The sequence below is a fragment of the Trachurus japonicus genome, chromosome 4 (genome assembly GCF_045865225.1).
Source record: "Trachurus japonicus isolate A0001 chromosome 4, Traja_1.0".
NCBI classification, from domain to species: Eukaryota; Metazoa; Chordata; class Actinopteri; order Carangiformes; family Carangidae; genus Trachurus; species Trachurus japonicus.
The window spans coordinates 20,451,056-20,470,523 of record NC_140910.1 but is presented as its reverse complement, the minus strand read 5'-3'; the positions used below and the strand labels follow the sequence as shown (position 1 = coordinate 20,470,523).

At 40.2% G+C, this 19,468-nt stretch overlaps 1 protein-coding gene across 3 annotated transcripts in view; it reads left to right on the top strand.

Annotated features, from left to right (window-relative positions):
- The window catches only part of LOC146988872 (adhesion G protein-coupled receptor D2), an 87,272-nt gene that overhangs the window by 58,437 nt on the left and 9,367 nt on the right, over positions 1-19,468 (top strand). For 2 of the 3 annotated variants that reach the window (XM_085774603.1, XM_085774605.1), the window contains one exon: positions 10,476-10,558. The exons of the other annotated variant lie outside the window; for it this stretch is intronic. In XM_085774603.1, the coding sequence (XP_085630729.1) occupies positions 10,476-10,558 (83 nt within the window). The remainder of the gene's footprint in view (positions 1-10,475; positions 10,559-19,468) is intronic. 3 annotated transcript variants of the gene reach the window in all.

Below are 19,468 nucleotides of genomic sequence, written 5' to 3'. Positions count from 1 at the left end.
TTCCTCGTCCTCATCTCAACAGCCCATGGCAACGACATAGTCGGCAGCTTACGACAAAGCAAAGTGGGGAAGAGGGAGGGTGGTAAAGGGGTAAGGGGGGGGAGTTAGGCCGTAGATCAGGGCAGGGAGGATGGCGGCGCGACCAGGGGGTGACAGGGGAATAACATCCCTTTCTCCTCAATCGACAGGGACCATAACTCCTGCCTCTCCAGGGACAGATTGAGAAAGGCAATAGCCCTAGGGGCTGTGAAGCACGCATGCTTAGGAGAATTGAAAGTTAAAAGAAAAACGCCATTTGCCGAGCCACTTCCACCGATCCAGCCGTCAGCACTGCTCTTCGCCTCTGGAATTTTCTTATTTCTTGTAATCTTTTTTTTTTTTTTTTCTGAAATGGCAATAGAAAGGCCCAGGTGGCACACTGTCCACATAGTTTATCAAACAATAAATCTCCTGGGCTGGTTGTATAGTATTTTACCCAATATCTTCAGTTGCTGCACTTATTGAAGTTGGTGGGAGACTTAAGACATCTTTCTTTTTCAATAACCCGAGGTTCGAGCCTCACTTTGCCTAGATTGCTATGGTGGCATTGGTGAGACAAAATGATCAGATGAAAATTGTCTTTATAGATATGAACTTTATCTACTGACGTAATTGCTGTGAGTTTGTCATAAAATGGTCAAACGTAACAGCAGTAATATATTTTATTATAGTGCCAGGTGAGAGGAACGTGAACATTTCTTGGTCGTTTTCAGATTTTACTGTATGTCGCAGTAAAAATCTGAAATCACTGCATTAAAGTGAAGACAATGTCTGACTTTAGCACCTCCTTGTGGTGGCATTCAAAAAGACACTGTCGGGGTGGTGCGTGGCGCAGTGGGTAGAGCGGCCGCCCCATGTAGAGGCTACAGTCCTCGCCGCAGGCGTCCCCGGTTCGAATCCCGCGTCGGGCAAACCTTTCCTGCGTGTCATTCCCCCTCTCTCTGCCTCCCCATTTCCTGTCTATCTCTACTGTCATCACTATCAAATAAAGGCAAAAAGCCGAAAAATATACTTTAAAAAAAAAAAAAAAAAAAGACACTGTCCCATTTTCGTAGACTACGCACAGCAGGTTTACAATTTCTCAAGAATGAACTATATCAACAACAAAAAACTTAAAATTTCTGAATAATTTTCAACATTTCACCACTGACGGTCTTTACAACTACCCCACAGCCAGCTAAAGGAACAAAAATATCCTGGAATATGCAGTTGTGTGACCCACACTTCTTTGAACTAAATATCAGACAACACTACCTCACAATATATTCAGGGCATTAGGTATTTATCAAATTTAGTCCAGTTGTTTGTTTGCACGGTTAAATGTGATTTGATTTGTCTGAGGCTAGTTCATCTCATTGGTTAACCCAAAGTTAAATAATCTGAAAATGTGAATAACAAACACATGTAAAAACATGTGAAGTGATGACAGAGACAGCACTTACAGTATGTTCACATTGTAGGTGGCAGGACAAGCCATGCCCTATGTTATTTTTTATTGGCTCCTCTTCTTCAATCTGTTACTAACCAATTATGCTGATTCAGCAACCAATGACATTTAGTGCCTCTGTCCTCAGACTATAAGACAAATAGCTGTTACATGGAATATTCTTTAAAACATGATTCCATGTCATTCAATAATTGCAGTAAGTAGTAATAGAGTAATTGGCAGGACTAGTTGAAGTACATGCATTGCTGATGCAGTCCCACTGTCATTTGTAAGAACACTATATCTGACTCTGAAGTGTCAGTTTAAAACTTCTAGGGGACTGTGCATAACCAGTAATAATAAAGAGGAAATTAATAATCATGGGTATTGTAATTTGAGTGTTAGGGCGTGTGTGGGCTGTAAAATACTTACCAGTGAGCGGAGAGTTTCAATACATTATTGTTTAATGATACAACATGGAAAATTGTGCTATTTAACTGCTGTGATTATTGAGTGGGTGCTGTGTCAGAGAACAAATTACAACTGCTTCCTAACAATTCTCACTCCTTCCTCTTTTTTGCCTTTTCCTCTCTCTTTTTCTCTTTTCCCCTCCATCTTTCTCTTTTTCCATAGTCTCTGTCACTTCTTTTACTCCTCCACAGCCCATTCTCCTGTTTGGTGTGGGTGGGCTGGGGTGGGTGGGCTGCATATCAGCTTTTATAGCTTGATCAATTTTACAGTGGCTTATTGAATAGTTTTTAATGCCCTTCTTTATTTTCAGTTGTAACCCGCAGAGTGTCTGCAGCTCCAGGGCTGATGTGATGGCTCACCAGAGAGAGAGAGACAATAAATTTTAATATGTCTCTGGAAAATTACACATGCTTAATCATTGATTTTTATTGGTTCATCATGATAACATTATCCTAGTGGGTGAGGGTAGACAAAAGAGCAGCTCATAAAAGAAAAGAGGTTGAATTAGTTATGACATTTTAAAGAGTGAAGTTGAAAAAATGAAATGTTGGCATAACCAACTTTCTTTGTCTAATGTACAGTGTATTGATTTGGCAGTGTAACTGTTATTTCCATGAACAGTTTGATGCAGTAAACATTTAAACAAGTGGAAGCTTTAGCAGAGAGTTTTCTCCTCCTGTCAACAGTAAATCAGGGCATGTGTTTGTGGAGATGAGACAAGATTAAATGCCAAACATGACTGCACGTTTTAAAAAAAAATGATGCAAAGACAGTGTAATATTATCTGGATGTTTTGGGATTTGGAAACATTCAAGAAAATTCTGAGCTATTTAAAATAAACAGAACAGACATCTCTAGAGGAATTTTTCTTACAGCTCTAATTCATTGAGTGCGTGCGTGTTTCTGTGTGATATCATCATGGCAAAATATGGTCCCGCCAGCTACAGTACCACAGAGGTGATTTTGAATACTTTGGCAGGTGTTTATGTGTCTGACAGATTTTGTCGCCATGACAGCATTACAACTATGTACAGTCGCAAAACTGTACAGTACAAACGTGTAGCTGAGATCAAAGTAAAGGCCAAGTTTGAAGCTCGATGACGTCCAACATATGACTGCTGAATACTCATGTAATAACATGGTAATACTGAGTACAGCTTCTCTTTTTTTCCTGTCTCTCTTTTGCTATGTTTCTTATGTCTTTAAGTCTTTGTCATAACATAGTTTCTTGCTTTTTATTATATAGTTTGACCTGTCACTTAAGGATAAAAATTGCTTTAATTAAATCAAGGTATAGTGAATGTTTGTTTATTTCATCTAATCTCTTATTTATCTTTTTTCTTTCTTTTTTTCTACCTCTAATTTATCTGAAATACTAATGTGTATCTTTAGTTCAGTCTTCTTCCCTCTGTCACATCCCCTGTGATTTCACCTCATCTAGAGAGCAAGAAAGGTGAAATTTGAATGTGTGTGCACCAAGATTTATCGTCTGCATATAAAAAAAAATATCAGGATCATTAAGTCCAACTCTACTGCCATCAAGCTGATGAAAGCTGGCAAACACACACAGACTTCATAATACCTGGTGTGTATGCCAATGTGTGTGTGTGTGTGTGTGTGTGTGTATAAGGGATGTGATAAGGTAGATTGACTTCTGATATAAATGGCAGAGGTGTCTACTGACATCCGTATAGCCGTGCCCTTTGTGTCCCTGCCTGGCAGCCTCATTCTCTCCTTGTGTGTGTGTGTGTGTGTGTGTACTGCTGTACTGTGAGTTGATGCGTGCCTGTTTAACATACACAAGTCGTGTGTGTCTTTATGGTTGAAGACAGAATACTGTATGTTCTGGTTCCTAGAGTGTTTTTCAAGAACGGTATTGAACTTTGTGATAGTGTGTGTGAGATAGTGAGTCTGGGTGGACGAGGTAGTGAGGGAGCGAGCAAGTGGACAAGCATAAACACAATTTGCTCTGTATATATTCATTCTCTCACTCTTGCTCTCTCTCTTTCTCTCTCTCACACACACATGCACACACACACACACACACACACACACACACACACACACACACACACACACACAACACATAAAAAACCCACACAAACACACACTGGGGTAGGTTAGCCCTCCTCCACTCCGGCACCTGCTTCGCTGAAGGTGAAAGAAGTGCTCACTTGAGCTCATTGAAAAGTAGATGTGACAGTAAATTTTTCAGGCCCTTGTGAGATGGGAGATCTTGTTATAGCAGTCAGGATGGGGGTCAGGGCAGTGGCTGCTTGATGATTGAGGAAAAGAGAAGTAAATTCATTCTGCTTCGGGCACTTTGTCAAGTGCCAGTAGCTTACTGTTGAGAGCCACTCACCCATCACTGTGTTACGGCCCCAGAGGTCACCTCCAGCACCATAAATCTGCCTCGCCTCCTCGCCTGCTAAACCTATTGCCTTCCCCCGGCTGAGCACGAGCAGAGAGAGAGGCTGCAGCAGCTGCTGCTGCTCCTCATAGTCACTCAAATGAACAAAAGACAGAGGGGAGAATATAGATTCTCCGTCTGATGCTGCTGATGGTGTAATAGCAGGACACTGGGTGTGTTGTGCCACAGGGGTGATGTGAACGCTTGGACTAATGGCTGTGCTGTGTGTGAGTTTGTATGAAAGGATGGATGGAGGGCAAGTGTGCATTGTATGTATTTGTTGGCAGGGACATTTTGTGTGTCTGTTGTGATAAAGGCTTACATGTGTTTGCATATACATTTGGTAAGTGTTAGACCTACAGTGAGTTTCTGCGTGTTTTTTTTTTAATTAATAATTTTTTTAAAATGTGAATTCAAAGCAGTGCTGAAGTGTTTTTGGACTGCCTCAGAATCTGGTTTTGAAACAGAATTCATCATATCACCACATGAGCAGGAAAATGTAACAAGAACTTAAAAATGCTGAGTATGCAACTTTTCTTGTTTTGTTTTTTATTGTTGACAGCAATTAGTACAGCTAATTATTCATATTTGCTGTATGATGCCTGCGCCATGTAACTCATCCATCCTTTTAGCCTCAAACTCTCTCTGCTCAACTCATCTCCTCCCATACTCGCTATTTGCTCACTGTGAGTAACTCTTATAAAGATACCTGACCCACTTGCCTGTGCATGTTCTGCTCAGCGTTCCGTGCAGAAAAAGCAATGAGGAGTGCAGAATTTGTTTCTCTTTGAGAATCTGACATGATCTAAAACTTAGTCAGTATACAAGTACATCAGTATAATGCAGCTTAACTTCATGGTGCTGCAGTAAAAACTCTTACTGGGTCATACAACTTCAAATCATATATTTTCTTTCAAAGCACCAGAGGCACTGGTGGTGTTACATTTGCTTGCTGTCCATGTTGCATTCACCAATGTCTGGTAGTCACAGCTGATGAGACCCAATCGGTAGGTGAGGTGAGGACCTGTGTCATGATGGGACTGAGTGTGTGCCTAGTGTCCAGGCAACAACTCAACCCCAGAGTTTTCAAAAAGACAGGACCAGCTGTGTTCCCAAAAGTCAACAAAAGACAAGGCTTGAGGATCAGTCTATGCTTGCTGTATTTCGCTCAAATTCCCTGTCATACGTTTTAAAGTGGACAAAGTTTGAAGGATTTGATGTAGTATATTATTTTTAAGATTCTTTCAAATAATATTCATTTGAAATGAGGTGCCTTGACTAAATACATTGAATCAACTTTTTGAACTTAAATGTTTTTACTAATTTTTAACTAGTTTTCTTAGCTGTTGCTCCTCACGATAGAACAGAAATGTGGCCTGTTGATGTTGTATGTATCCCAAGAAGTTTTTGATCTGTGTGTGCAAATTTGTATGTATGTTTTTTCTGTAAGTAGAAATGCTTTTGTAATCAAAGAGCCTCCTCAGAGTGTTAATTAAATCGCGACAGATGCTCAGGTGAGGGAGATCACTCTGTAAAAGAAATGTCTTGTGTAAATGCATGCACACCATGGCCATCAGTCCACATGGATTAATCATCCACAGGTGAGTGCAGAGAGAGCAGTAAAAGAGCTATTGCGAAAAATGGACTGGAAGTGAGAAAAACATAGAAAAGAAAACTACAACTAAGAAAGTAAACAGAATGCAATAGAAAGTAGAGAAAGTCTGCATACTTGTAGTGATACGTTTCTTCTTCTGAACAAAGTAAAAGAATACTACTGTAACTGAAGCAGTGCAGACAGTCTTTCAAACACTGTCACCAGTTTGTTAGTAGTTTTTTTTATTTATTGTTTTACCATCCTTCATCATACAGGTACAGTTTACAAGTGGATGGCTTCCTCAAAGCAAGGCTAGTAAACAAGCTTAATCAATTAATTTTGACATATTTTGTGTTAGCAGCAGCACTTCCAAATGTGTCTGTATGAATTCATTCAGTCTGGTGTCGGCAAATGTTGTATTAAGTTTAAAAACTAGTATGCAAAAGGTTATTTGTTTGTATAATATTCATGAAACAGAATATTTCCATGCCATATTTTCACACGCGCGCACGCACACACACACACACACACACACACACACACACACACACACACACACACACACACACAAACACAATGTATACTGGTTGATTTTGAGCTGTTTTTCCTCTGATGAGATGTAAAGTTTCCTAGTTTGAGGGCACTTCCAACATGCTCTCTAGATGTTTTTCCAAGATACAATAAAAAGAAAAATGTATTTTTTATTCTTTATGAAAAAACCCCAAAAGAACTATATTACAACTGTGAAGCGAAAAACTAATCTATGGTAGAAGTAAAAAAAAAAATCAAATACCTTTACAAAGAGTTATTTCTCATTTAGAATCCTCACAAGCTTCTTTCAATTTTAAGAGTATAGGCAGAGCTTCAATTTCTATGCTAAGCCTTATATTCTTTCATAGGGCCACACAAAAACAGACACCAACATGCACAATCCCTATGGGATCCTGTTCTCTCTTTTTCTAAATTGATAATTGATATATCAAGAAAATATTTATATCTTTTGCCATATGCTAACATTTTTCTAGGATGGTGGTAGAGGACTAAAGTCAGAGGAAAGAAAGAGGATCTGGGTCTGGTGTGGGTGTCTGTGCGTTCGTATGTGCGTGCGAGTGCGTTGGGGTTTGTACACATGCTTGTCCATATGTGTAGACACTGTTAGTGATTGCCTCTTTCTGAAGTGTGTCATCGTGCGCTATAATTACACCTGCCCCAACTGAGTGTGTGCACTGAGCTGCACGTGTACATGCATACTTGCGTGTGCTTTTATGCCTGTGTGTGCACACGCCTTTCAAGCTTGTAGTGTATGAACACCAGCCTGCTTTCAATATAGCCTCTTATTAGGGGGTGATTATCCTGCCTGGATCTGGCTTCTCTCAGCCGTTGACTGGAAGTTGGAGAGGCCAGGGGCACCCTGGGAAGAGAGGAGTGAAAACTTCCTGAACCCAGTTTTCACCCTCCACCCCTCAACTCCAGTATACCCCGCAACCTCTGCAGGAACCCCCTTATATTCACTGGTGATTTTTCTATAAACAAAAGAAAAATTTCAATTGGACAGAAAAATATGTAGATTGTGGTCAAATTATGTTTGTGTGCATGGATGTATGAGTTTGGCGAGTAAATGTATTGTTGTTTCCTTTCAGTCAAGTTGAGTCAATTCTAGCAGTTTCACTTACTGTAGTTGTCTGTGTTTGTCCTGATTGAACCCTGCAGTTATTGTTCAATGCTTAGAAGTGCCTTCGGCTTTTTACTGCAGGAATCTTTATAAATTTGATGCTACATATTTTTGCATTTAATTTCACTAGTTATTCACAGGACAGACTTTTTGCGTGAGTCTTTGCTGTGTCTATCTTGTAAAAAAGAAAAGAAAAAGGATGAGACAGTACAAATATTTCTTATCACAATTACATTATCTAAAATGATTAGTTGCTGCCTCTTCAACACAGACACACTTGTGCTGCTACACCTTGATCTAAAAAAAAATACTCTGTGAAGCAGAAAAATGAGAAGACAAAGCAAAAGAAAAAGAGGAAGAAATAGATAGCAGACACGGTGAAATCAGTGTGGCAGGATCCCGAGGGCCTGGCTGGGGACTTTGTAAGAACCCATACATCAGCTGTCATCCGATGAACTTCCAAAGAGTCGCAACAGAGAAACACAATAGACTGGACAGATGGTCCCAAACAAACTGCAGTGGGTTTGATGCTATTAAAAGCTGTTTACCTCATGCCAGACGCCAGCAAGTGTGGTGGATGCATTGTGTGATCATATTTGAATGACTGAATGTGTGTGTATGTGCATCTGACTAGCTGCTCTTGGTGTTTCAATGAACCCTCTGGTGTGTGTTTTAGCCACCAAATGACCATTCGTGTCTTGAGTAAGATGTGTGAGAGTGTGTATGCAGTTTTCTCATAATTAAGATACAATCAAAGACAACACGTGATGGTTAAAACACAGACAGTATGATGATTGATTTGGGCTGAATGGATTCCAGCCAACTCTGTAGGCAGTGACGAACTTTTGGCTGATAACCAATAACCAGACACACATAAAACAGACCCCCTCATCATTGTCTGTTTTGCTCTCCCTCCCTGCCATCCTCCCTCCCATCCTGTCCTCCTTCCGCTCCCCTTCATCTGCTCTCCTAAAGAGAGGCTCTGACACCTCAGAATGATGAACTCCTTCAGTGCGCTGACCTTTCTCCTTCGGACTAGTCACCCGCCCTCCTGCCCTCTTCGATGTAGATGAGACAGAGACAGATGAAGATATTTTGCAATGTGTGTGCATGCATGGGTGTCAGTGGGGGTGGTGGGCAGGGGTGTCGTGCAGTGACACAGTGAAATTAGTTTTGGTGTTGGTGGATGGCGGCCGACCCACCTTCAGATCAGCAGACAACCAGGGAGATTAATCCAGACACAGGAGGCCGGTTGGATCGCAGTCATGACAGGCCCTGAACGAGAGGAGAGAGACAGGCAGGAAGACAGACAGATGGGGCGGGTTGCTTCATGACAATGATATACCTACTGAGATTGTGTCCATATATCTGTGGGTATAACTTTGAGATTTAACATACAGATTGTTAGACTTCTATGGACATGAATAATGTAAAGTAAAGACCCTTAACGTAATCTACAGTACATGTAACTATAGAATAAATACAAATTATACACGGTCTTAAGTGACCCTACAGACATGAGAAATGAGCTGATGACAGGGTGGGAGGACTAATATTAGTTGATGAATGAGCTACATTTGCGTTTTAGGTTGCAAATGTTATCTAGCAAACTTGCAAGCATTTTATATTCAGTTAAATTGCCAACACCACAGAAATTGAAAAGGCCTTAAGTCTTTTAATTCAATTGATGTGAATCAGTATGTAGAGCTTCTTAGCTATCATTTTGCCTGATAGTGGTCTGTTTAAGGTAATGTGCATTGTTAATTTTAATCACTTGCTTCACGGTGGTTCTGTTCATGCAGGCTACTGGGAGTTCTGAAATGTATTATCACAAGATACCACCAGTTCCACTAATATTTTTCATGGACAGTATAATAGCAAAATGGCATTGGAATTTTAGAGATATTAGAGCAGTAACAACGGTGTCCATCAACAGTCATCTGGCCTTTTGAAGTGTCCTTGAGCAACCTGCCATACATGTTCAGACATTGCAAGACAACCCAAAAGAGAGTAACAGCAAAGTGCCTGAAATGTGAAAATGAGTGGCAGAAGTTGATGAATGTGGTATCATTAGCCACACTTGACTTGCCTTCTTTCTATTCTCCTTTAATTGGCTCCAATTTATAATCCTTCACCTTTGGACCTTCCTTTATGATTCTGTTTGGTTTCCTTCTATAATTGGCTCAGATCAGTGCATTTCACAGGTCACATAGATTCAGATAAATTCTCGGCTCATAGAATGATAAGCTTCAGTGTGGATCCTGAATAAAGAATTTTCTATGGGATCTCTTTATTTATGCTAAATGTTTCAGTGACATATTATACATGGGAAAACAATGGCACACCAGTAGTTCAACAGCTTACTAGCTCTTTCTTTGCCCATTTCCTGGAAACTGAAACATTATAGTGACAAGGTGTGTGTTAAGAGTTTAACTGATGCTTTTATCCAGGGCATATGTGTCACAGGACATGCAAATAAATCTATACTCTGTTGAATGTTACTCTTGGATGGTGCTTGGTTGTATCATTTCTTTGTTTTGTTTTATCTTCTTCTTCTTCTTCATCTTTTTTGTATAAATATAAAATTGTAAAATCAAACCCTCAAAGTTGTGATTTTTCAGAGAAAATATTTTGGTTGTACAAGAATCGTAAAATTCTGTAATGTCTCATTAACTTCCACTATGTTTTTATTCATTGTAATATCATTTTAAGATACGCCTGCTCACTCACTTGCTCCAAACACATATCCTTGTGTGTGCATGAGTGTATACAATGACTTGTGGAGCTGAGAACTTTTGGCAGCACTGACTGACAGATTTACTTCCCTATATGTGTGTGTTTGTGTGTCCGTGTGTATCTTCAGGTCAGCTGTCCATTCCTTGTGTTCCAGAGAGACAAGAGAACCCCTTGAGCCAAACCTTTAAAGGCACTCATCTGCATAGAAAGGTAACTGACTCCTAACACACACAGTGGGGTATATAAGTCACTCCAGTGGTACTTTGAGCTAACAGGGCATTGGGCCAACAGCGGCATTTGATCTTTGACTTCAGGACAAAAACAGACTGAATCAGGTGTTGTAGTACTATACCCGTATTAACACACTGAGCAGCAGCAGGTCTGGTTATCCTCACTTACAAGTTAGTACAGTCCAATTACCAGGCCTTTGTACCATTAAAACCACAAATGTTGCTCTAATAACAACACAGTAAAGGATAATTATTATCTGTGTTATTTGAATATTAAAACTGTTAAATAATAAAAACTCAAATGCACTCAGAATTATTTATGCTTAATATTTCAGTTATTAGTTTATTTTATTTTATTTTATATTGTTTAACAATAGACATACTATTGAATCTATTGGTCTTCAAACTATGATTTGTTTGCTTTTTGCCTTTTAATTACTTTCTCTTTTTTTCCCAAAACTGTCAGATTTATTATTTAGTTACCAATGTATCCATTATTAGTAATTAATTATAATTTAGTGTTATTTCATAAAACAAGACTACTTAATGGGGCTTAGCAGGAGTCAGCGTCTCTCTCCCACTCTCTTTCTGCTGCACACACACCAGTCCACTGCCTCTCCACTGAATATATCTGCATATCCTCGTCCCCCTGGTGGCCGGGGATAGAACCACATCGCCACATATCAAACAAGTGTCTTTGATTTATGATTAATGTACAGTCTATGATATCATATATTGTTGAACTTTAAAGTTTAGATGTTGTTGAAATAAGTGTTTGGTTAAAAAAAGGGAATTACATTTTCTTGGAAGAATCATTTTTTGTTCATGGGCTTTTGCTTGTTTATCCAGGTAAGAGTCAACTAAGCCTACTTTGTCCTTTAGAATAATTCACTGAAAGGTTATGTTCCTCGATCAAGGGCACATTAGTGGTTACTGCAAGGAGATTTGGAAAATTTTATTCACTTCACTCACTTTATTCATTCACCTTCTGAGGTTTTTCCAACCGATTTACTGATTCACAACTGGTCATAAACTCTCTTCTTAAAATCTGAAATCCAGTTATTTTTAATCCCAGTGCTAGTATTCTGCTTCATAAATTAGTCAAATTCATTAATTTGCCCTGCATGGTTTGTATCATGCAGGGAAAAAAATAGTTAATGTTTGTATAGAGTGTGCTGGTTGAGCTGCCATGTTAATTTAATTTCACAACATAAAACAGGGGTTTAGAGTAGAGGGCTGTTTTAATTTCTCTTATTCTTATAGTTCCTGAGCTCTGTTTTACAAGTGAAACCAGCTGTGCTCTGAATCCAAGATAGAGAAGCTCCCACCAGCATCTTGGTAACACAGGAAATGATCACACAGCAAGTTAAATTTCAACCATATTAAGAAAAAAAAGACTAAACTGCAGACTCAACAAAGAATGTTTACAACTTTAACAATTTGAAACAAGAGGCTTTTGTTGAACAAAACAGCAGATATATTGAGATTAATGGTACTAAATACATACTCTAAAATCAAATTATTTCACTGTCACACTTTTACATTTCTCTCTGCCTCTTTCACCTCTTGGCAAGTGCTACTGCACGACAACTTCCAACTGTCCTACCTCCGATGTGATCGAAGCTGATTTTGCTCTCCACCCAACTTTGTTTTTCTTCACAGCCGTTGGGTGGTCCATGTTTCTCTCCCTCCCCCTTCCATTCTATCGCTCTCTCTCTCACTCATTGTTAAGTTCACTGCGTCTGTTTCTCTTTGAGTGCTGTGGGAGCCAGGCATGGTCCGAAACTCAATACCTGAGTATACACAATTAAGTTCACACCAGAGGTTATTGGGTGGAAGTGTGGTCTCATTCCACAAAATGTGCGAGTCAGTCAATGGATAGGAGGGCGTGAGTGTATATGTGTGGCTGGTTAGTTGGTCAAGGTTAACTAAATGATGGGAGGTGGAGATGGTGTAGTTCGCGGGGCGGTCCTTTGGTTTCAGCACGGGCGAGAGTGGCAGCCTGTGTACACGTCGGCTGTTGCTGTTGGACACTTTGCCTCGACGGGTTGTGCTGTCTGTGTGGTGACTGATTTTAGCCGAGTGTGATTCATGGTACTATATTGTTTCCCGGTATTATTTTTGTTTTGTGCAAAGTTGTGCAAAGTTATGTAAAGTTATGTACAAAGCTGTATGTACATACAGCTTTGTGTTGTAATGACATCCTATCAGCATAAAAGCACAATACTTTAATTCTATTTTTCTGTGCAAATCAGAAACATACCACTGTAAAATTAGCCAAAATTTAAATAAGGAAAAAAAACAAAAAACAAACTGGGCCCGTGTGGTCTGTTGCATAAAACAGAAAAAGGCAGTATTCCTGGTTTTGGCCTGCTGTAATCACCCCAGCTGACCTCTCCAGCCTGCTGAGTGTTTCAGTTTTGGACCAGCTAGCCACAGCTCCCTCCAGTACCATTCACACGCGATTGGGAGTCCCATGACAGGCCAGCTGGAACCTCCAGTCCACCCCTTCACTCACACACACACAGACAATCTTCCATGGAGGCACCACTGGCGAGCCAGTCTGTCAGTCAGGGGAGGGTTGTGAATGTATTAATGTGTGTGTTTGGGGTGTTGTTGGGGCTTCCTGTTTTGGCCTGTGCTTCAGTCCTTCGTGGAAGTGGCACTTCTGGTCTCATGTCACCATTGGGACAAGCAGACATAAAATTTAGTGTTAATTTAATTTGGGGGTTAGGTAGCTGTTGCCCGATTCATAATATTCCAAAGTTGATCCTTGTTTACAATTTAAGATAAAGAACAGGACACAGAAAGCCTCTCCTAGAAACTCAGAATAATGACATTTCCTCTGAATGGGTGAGGCAGGTCTTATTATAGTTTTTACAGGCTCTTGGTTGAAGTTCCTCCAAACAACACTGCAGTAATTTTTCTGGACAAACAATAAAATCACATTTCTCCTCCTCCATCTTTCAGTTTGTGGTGCAAAGCTTAATGCTGTCAAATATTTATTGTTGACAAATTTCAGTTTAGACAGAATATACAACTTCTTCATAAGTTGAATGGGTTTTACTCTCTTAATAATTTCCTCATCTGGTATTTTCCTTATTTTCTCTGAGTCACACACATGAGTTTTTGTAGAACAAACAAAAGTAAAGACCAAATCTGAACAGTCCTGGTTGAGCCTGTAGTCAAACCTGAGACCAAAATAGAAAAACTGTGCTGAAACCCAGAGTAACACAGGATGCACACTCAGATCAGTCTGTCATTGATTTTCCTCTGTCATTTCCGATGTCACTCACACACACACACACACACACACACACACACACACACACACACACACACACACACACACACACACACACACACACACAAACATGCACACAACAAACAGTACCCATGGCAGATTCACTGACAACAGTACAACAATAATTATACAGCATTAACCTATGAGATGTAATACAGCGGTTATTTGTGTCATAATAACATCAGGTCTTCTCAATAGCAAGCAATTTACAGGCCATTAAAAAAGAATCTGCCAGTGGCTATAAACCCATGCAGAGGGATCTGAGATTCTTTTTTTTTACTGTCAACACATTTTTTTATTTAGACCAAAAATTGGAATGTGAAATTAAAACATAATGAAAATCTAGTCCCCGCAGCAACCGGCCCCGTATCGAATCCCGACCCGGATGGCCCTTTGCTGCGTATCATTCCCCCTCTCTCTGCCTCCCCATTTCCTGTCTCTCTCTACTACGCTCATCAATTAAAGACCAAAAAGCCCCCAAAAATATATATACAGTATTAAAAAATAAGCTTTTTGTAATACAATTGTATATCTTAAGTACATTGTAAATTAATCAGTTCTACTTTCCTCTTTAGAAATATCTATTGTTATATGTTCCCAATGGAGAAAATACAATCCATTTAGCTCCAAACAAATTTGGTGTATTCATAATAAAAACTCATAGAGACCTTGTGTCGGTTAATGAAAGACAGTGTTCTTTTTGTATATATTTAATCCAAGCTAATTTTACTTTAACATGAGAAGAGTAATCTATATTCTCTCCACTCATGTGCATAAACATATACACAGTGTTCACACCTCGCACATAAACACACATGTGCTCACTCAGGCCTCTTCATTAGAAGTGGATATGTCTTTGGGGGAGCACCAGTCATGTTCCATTAATCCGAAGCAACCAGTGGTGATTGATCAATTAGCCCTGCTTAAAGCTGGGGCTCAGGCTAATCAATAGCACTGATCACCAGCCAGAGGTTTTTCATTAAGACCTGCTGCTCTGCATGACTAGACTCCATTAGCATAGGCCAAATGGGCTGTGAGGAATGCAAATACTAGAGTGAAAACAGACACACATGCAGGCCACATAGATTTGCCCTCTATAGTGCATCTGTGTGTGTGAAGAAGAAACGTATAAACTGAAATGTTGTAGTTTTTGTTGGTGTTATTTAAAGAGCATTTATGTCATCACTTGGGGATCGCACATATTTCCGTTGTACTTTTAAGCCATGTGTAAGTTGTTAGAAAAGATCTTTCTGTTATGTGTAGAAATTCCTCTTGTTTGTTGGACTGGATTAAATTGTCAGATAATCAAATATAAAACAGCCTGTCTTGACACCATAACTATTTTTACTTTTTTGTGCTCTTTGGAAAAAATTTCACAAAATGACCTCTATCATTACACAATTGTTGAGCTATAAAAAAGGGAAAGCTCAATTATTTAGATGATACCCAGGTATTGTTTATTGTCAGCTGCTAATTATTCATTAATTAGTCATGTCTGAGTGATGAACTGTATCCAGGGGTGTTTCTCTGAGTCACTTCTAGCAAGCCTCATTACACCTTTCATTCACTCTCAGATACTATGAATGTTCACTAAAATAATGTCTCATTATATAATCATATATGAGTCATGTTGCCTCCAAATAGTCTTTATAGTTCCACAGAGAGCATGTCTGACAGTATTTCCCTTTCTGCCCACTTATTGTTACTCAGTTCCACTCGTTTACCTGAAAAACAGCGGATGCTGCTGCGACACAGTGATATTTCTGATCCACGACCCCATTGAACCCACGGGATCATCCATAGCCCAAAACACAAAAACACTGGCCCGCTACCACTGACAAACTCACCTTTCTCACCCTTTCCGAACCCTCAGTGGGGCCGAGAGCCATTGTTTCACTCAAACAATCCTCATTGAATTAAAAACTGGCTGCAAGCTTTGTTCAGTGTGGCCGATGCGTACTGCTGTCATGGGTCCTATCGTTAATGTGCCATCACTGTACCTCACATCCTTAGCAGACACAGGCAGCACTGAGTTTATTTCCTCCATCTGTAGGTGAGTGTGTGCGCACATGTGCATCCCTGTGTGTGTGTGTGTGTGTGTGTGTGTGTGTGTGTGTGTGTGTGTGTGTGTGTGTGTGTGTGTGTGTGTGAGAGAGAGAGAGAGAGAGAGAGAGAGAGGCAGAGGCCAGTACCGTGCAGTGTGTTCTTACTGTAGATGGGGTGAATGAGTAAGAGAGGAGGTTTGAGGGCGGGTCATTGAGTGTGTGTATGTGTTTTTGAGTGTGTGACCGCATTAAATCGTTCAACAGACAGAAGAGCAGTTCAGAATTATGACATGATAGAGCTCTGGTTCCATACACACCCACACAGTAAATTATTTCTCATCACTACACAGAAAATTGCTTGTCAGTCTAATCTAACCTGTTGTTATCTTTTGTAATTTATGACAGACTAAAATATGACATCATTCCTTAATTGTAGTTTTGAGGAAACATTGTCAAGTCAAACCCTTAACCCTTTTGAGTGGTAATCTTTTTCTTTTCTTTTGAGTGTGTGTGTGTGTGTGACATAATCTCATTTGAATTGGCCTAATGGTTCGAGTCTCTCAGTGACCTTGACTTAGACAACCCAAAACTTAAGTACTCACATTTTGTAAGACAACACAGGCCTGTTTGTTGCAGCCAACACATCCTGATATTATTATATAATGATATAATATTAATATAAGGACCTCTGAATTGATATGGGGAAGTTAGAAATTCAGTGAATGAGTTAATCCATATCAGTAAATCATTCATGGATCTGGGGCTCTCACCACGAGTGAGGGAAACTGATGTGGTTCTTCAGCTCTTGAGAAAAGAAGTGCAGGATGTGGAGATATGTGACACCACAACATCTGCTGTGATCAAATATTAAGCTTGTAATGTGAAGTATCTTGTGTGATTGTTTCTCTAAGGTCTCAAAATCAGCTCCAATGTAATTTGTCAGTGGTGTTTGTGTTCACTTGAAAAACAGATCAGACTAAAAGTATACATCATGTTTGAGCCTGGTTGAGTTTTAGGTGTTTAGGTGAGGGTTAAGGTTAATGACAGAGATGGAACGTTGTCAATATGAGATGCTCATAAGTATGGTAACACAAACTTTGTGCGTGTGTTTGTATCTGTGTGAGTGTGGGTGTGTGTGTGTGTGTGTGTTTTAGCGGAAAGGAAGGGAGTTGGTCGTAGAGATACTGAGGCAGACAGGAAGAGATCATCCTGGTGTTACCGTGGCTGGGGTTGAGCCCTCTGGCTCCCCAGCTCCATACATAACACACACGCAGGTTATTCCTCATACGCTTACACATACACACATGCAGATGGATGAGCCCACCAGTGCACACACACCTACTATACAAAAATGAACATGTTCTTCATCATGGTTTATCAGCTCCTACCTTTTACTTCTCTGTACTAGTTGCGTGTCATTCTTGTAGCCTAAAACGTGTTCCTTTCACAAGTCATTGTATGTTTATGAATCTCTAAAATGTGTCCACCCTGTCCAGATACACACATGCACACGCAGCCACTTCGTGACCATTTGCGCTGATGTCCAAAGAGTTCGATGAGTTTTTACGCCGGGATGGCATGGCAGCAGAATGATATTTCCGTGAGACGTGCGTGGGTGGGGGTCGGTGGGATGGATGGATGGACGGATGACACCGTATCCACCCACCCTGGGGAGAGGAAGTCCCTATCAGAACACAACAGGAAAGAGACAGAGCAAAAACAAGCTTATGTCTTTTTGGACATTAAATCACTTCCTGTAGGGATCTGGACTGCCTCCCCCCACCATCCTCAGCCTCAACCACTCAGCATAGTCCAACCACCCTTCTGGCAGACAGAAAATTGATCAAGTCTCTTTATCTGTGTGTTCAAAAGCATGCTAGCCCCTGTGGGTACATCTCTGTGGTATTGCACTGATGAGTGAAATAACTCATCAGTAATGAAGAGAAGGGATCTAAGACCCCATCCTGAGCCAGTATATATATTTATATATATTTTATCTTTTAACAATACAAAACACCTTTGCTTCAAACTAGAGTCTATTGACTCACGGACCAGCGAATGTATATGTAATGCTGTGCAGCCTGCCAATTTGATTCATCGCTGTGACTTGCAGATGCGATGAGTATCATAGGATGCAAGTGCCATATAAATCCCTGCACCCTGACAGATCACAAGCCCTGAGTCTGGACCAGCCGCTTTGATCTTCATCCAAGAACAAAAACAAAGAGACAAAAAGGTTAATCTGTGGCTTGTGCAGGAAAAGGCCGTTTTATTGGTGACAGGAAAAGACAATGACAGCAGGTTTCATTCCAAACACAAACACTGGCTTTAGTCTTCATGTCGTTTTTTAACGTGTTGTGTGTGATCCTGAATAGAGATATCACACATTTTATACATTATACATAAGGATATAAGTGTATATCCTCCGTGCATTAAAACTGCAGCTCTTGCACAATACCATTCTCATCTAGGACACAGCTGTAAAATATATGACTTCCTTCCTGTGGGCAATTTCCTGTTTATGTCTGAATGCAGGTCAGGAGAGGGGGATAGTGGTCCCTACCTCATCTACCGTCATCCTTCCCTAGGTGTGACCCCAGTCACAGATGATGCAGTATGCTGTGCAGCCTAGTGTCATTACTCTGAACGAAATCCCTTCCTCCTACTCCAGTCTGTCTTGTTCACTTGCTCACAAGCATTGTGCAACTTCAACCATTTTTTCCATCTTAGTGCAGAGAATGAAATAAAATATATCCACAGAATAAACACTGTCATTTAACTGTAAAACAGTCCCTTTTATCCTCAAAACACAAAAAAGGGAGTAAACACACTCTTGTGACATTATTTGCATTATTTGCATTTTTCTTCTCCGCAAAACTTAAGAGATCCCCTCACACACACGCAAAAATGTCTCAATTGCACACATAGATCTTCTTGAGGCACCCTGTTTGTTTAATTTTCTGCTGATTTACCTAAAACAGACAGCAACTGCTGCTGTGAATGTTTAATTTAAGAGCTCATGTTCCCCTCTCTGCGATGTGCGGTTGGGAGCGTGTACAGGCTTGACAAGGTGGGTCCGATGGTGGGGCTGGGGGAGAGGGAGGGGGGAGTCTTATGGAGACCCCGCAGGTCTCTGGGTGCAGTCATTAAGATGGCTCTTTGGTTTGGAGATGAGAAAGCATGCTCTGCACTCATTGGAGATGCTCCCCTGCCTACTTGGAGCATCCATTATTTATGAGTTTTTACAAATTCCAACTGACATTTTCATCAGTTGTGGATGTCTGTTTCTGATTCGGCTATCCTGGGTGTGTCAGTCCCCCCTCCCCAAAAAAGAGAAAATATTGGTTAAATACAACTGCATGGTAATACAGAGCAAGATTTTTTTTTTTTTTTTTTTTACAGTTTGTTGCAGGTTTTGCATTAATTTTACATCCATCCATACTTTTTTAAATTTTGTTCGAAAGTGTTTTCAGGGTCACTGTACATTTTAAAAGTAAACATATTAAGTGTTGGAAAATGGGTTATTAATCATACCTGCTTT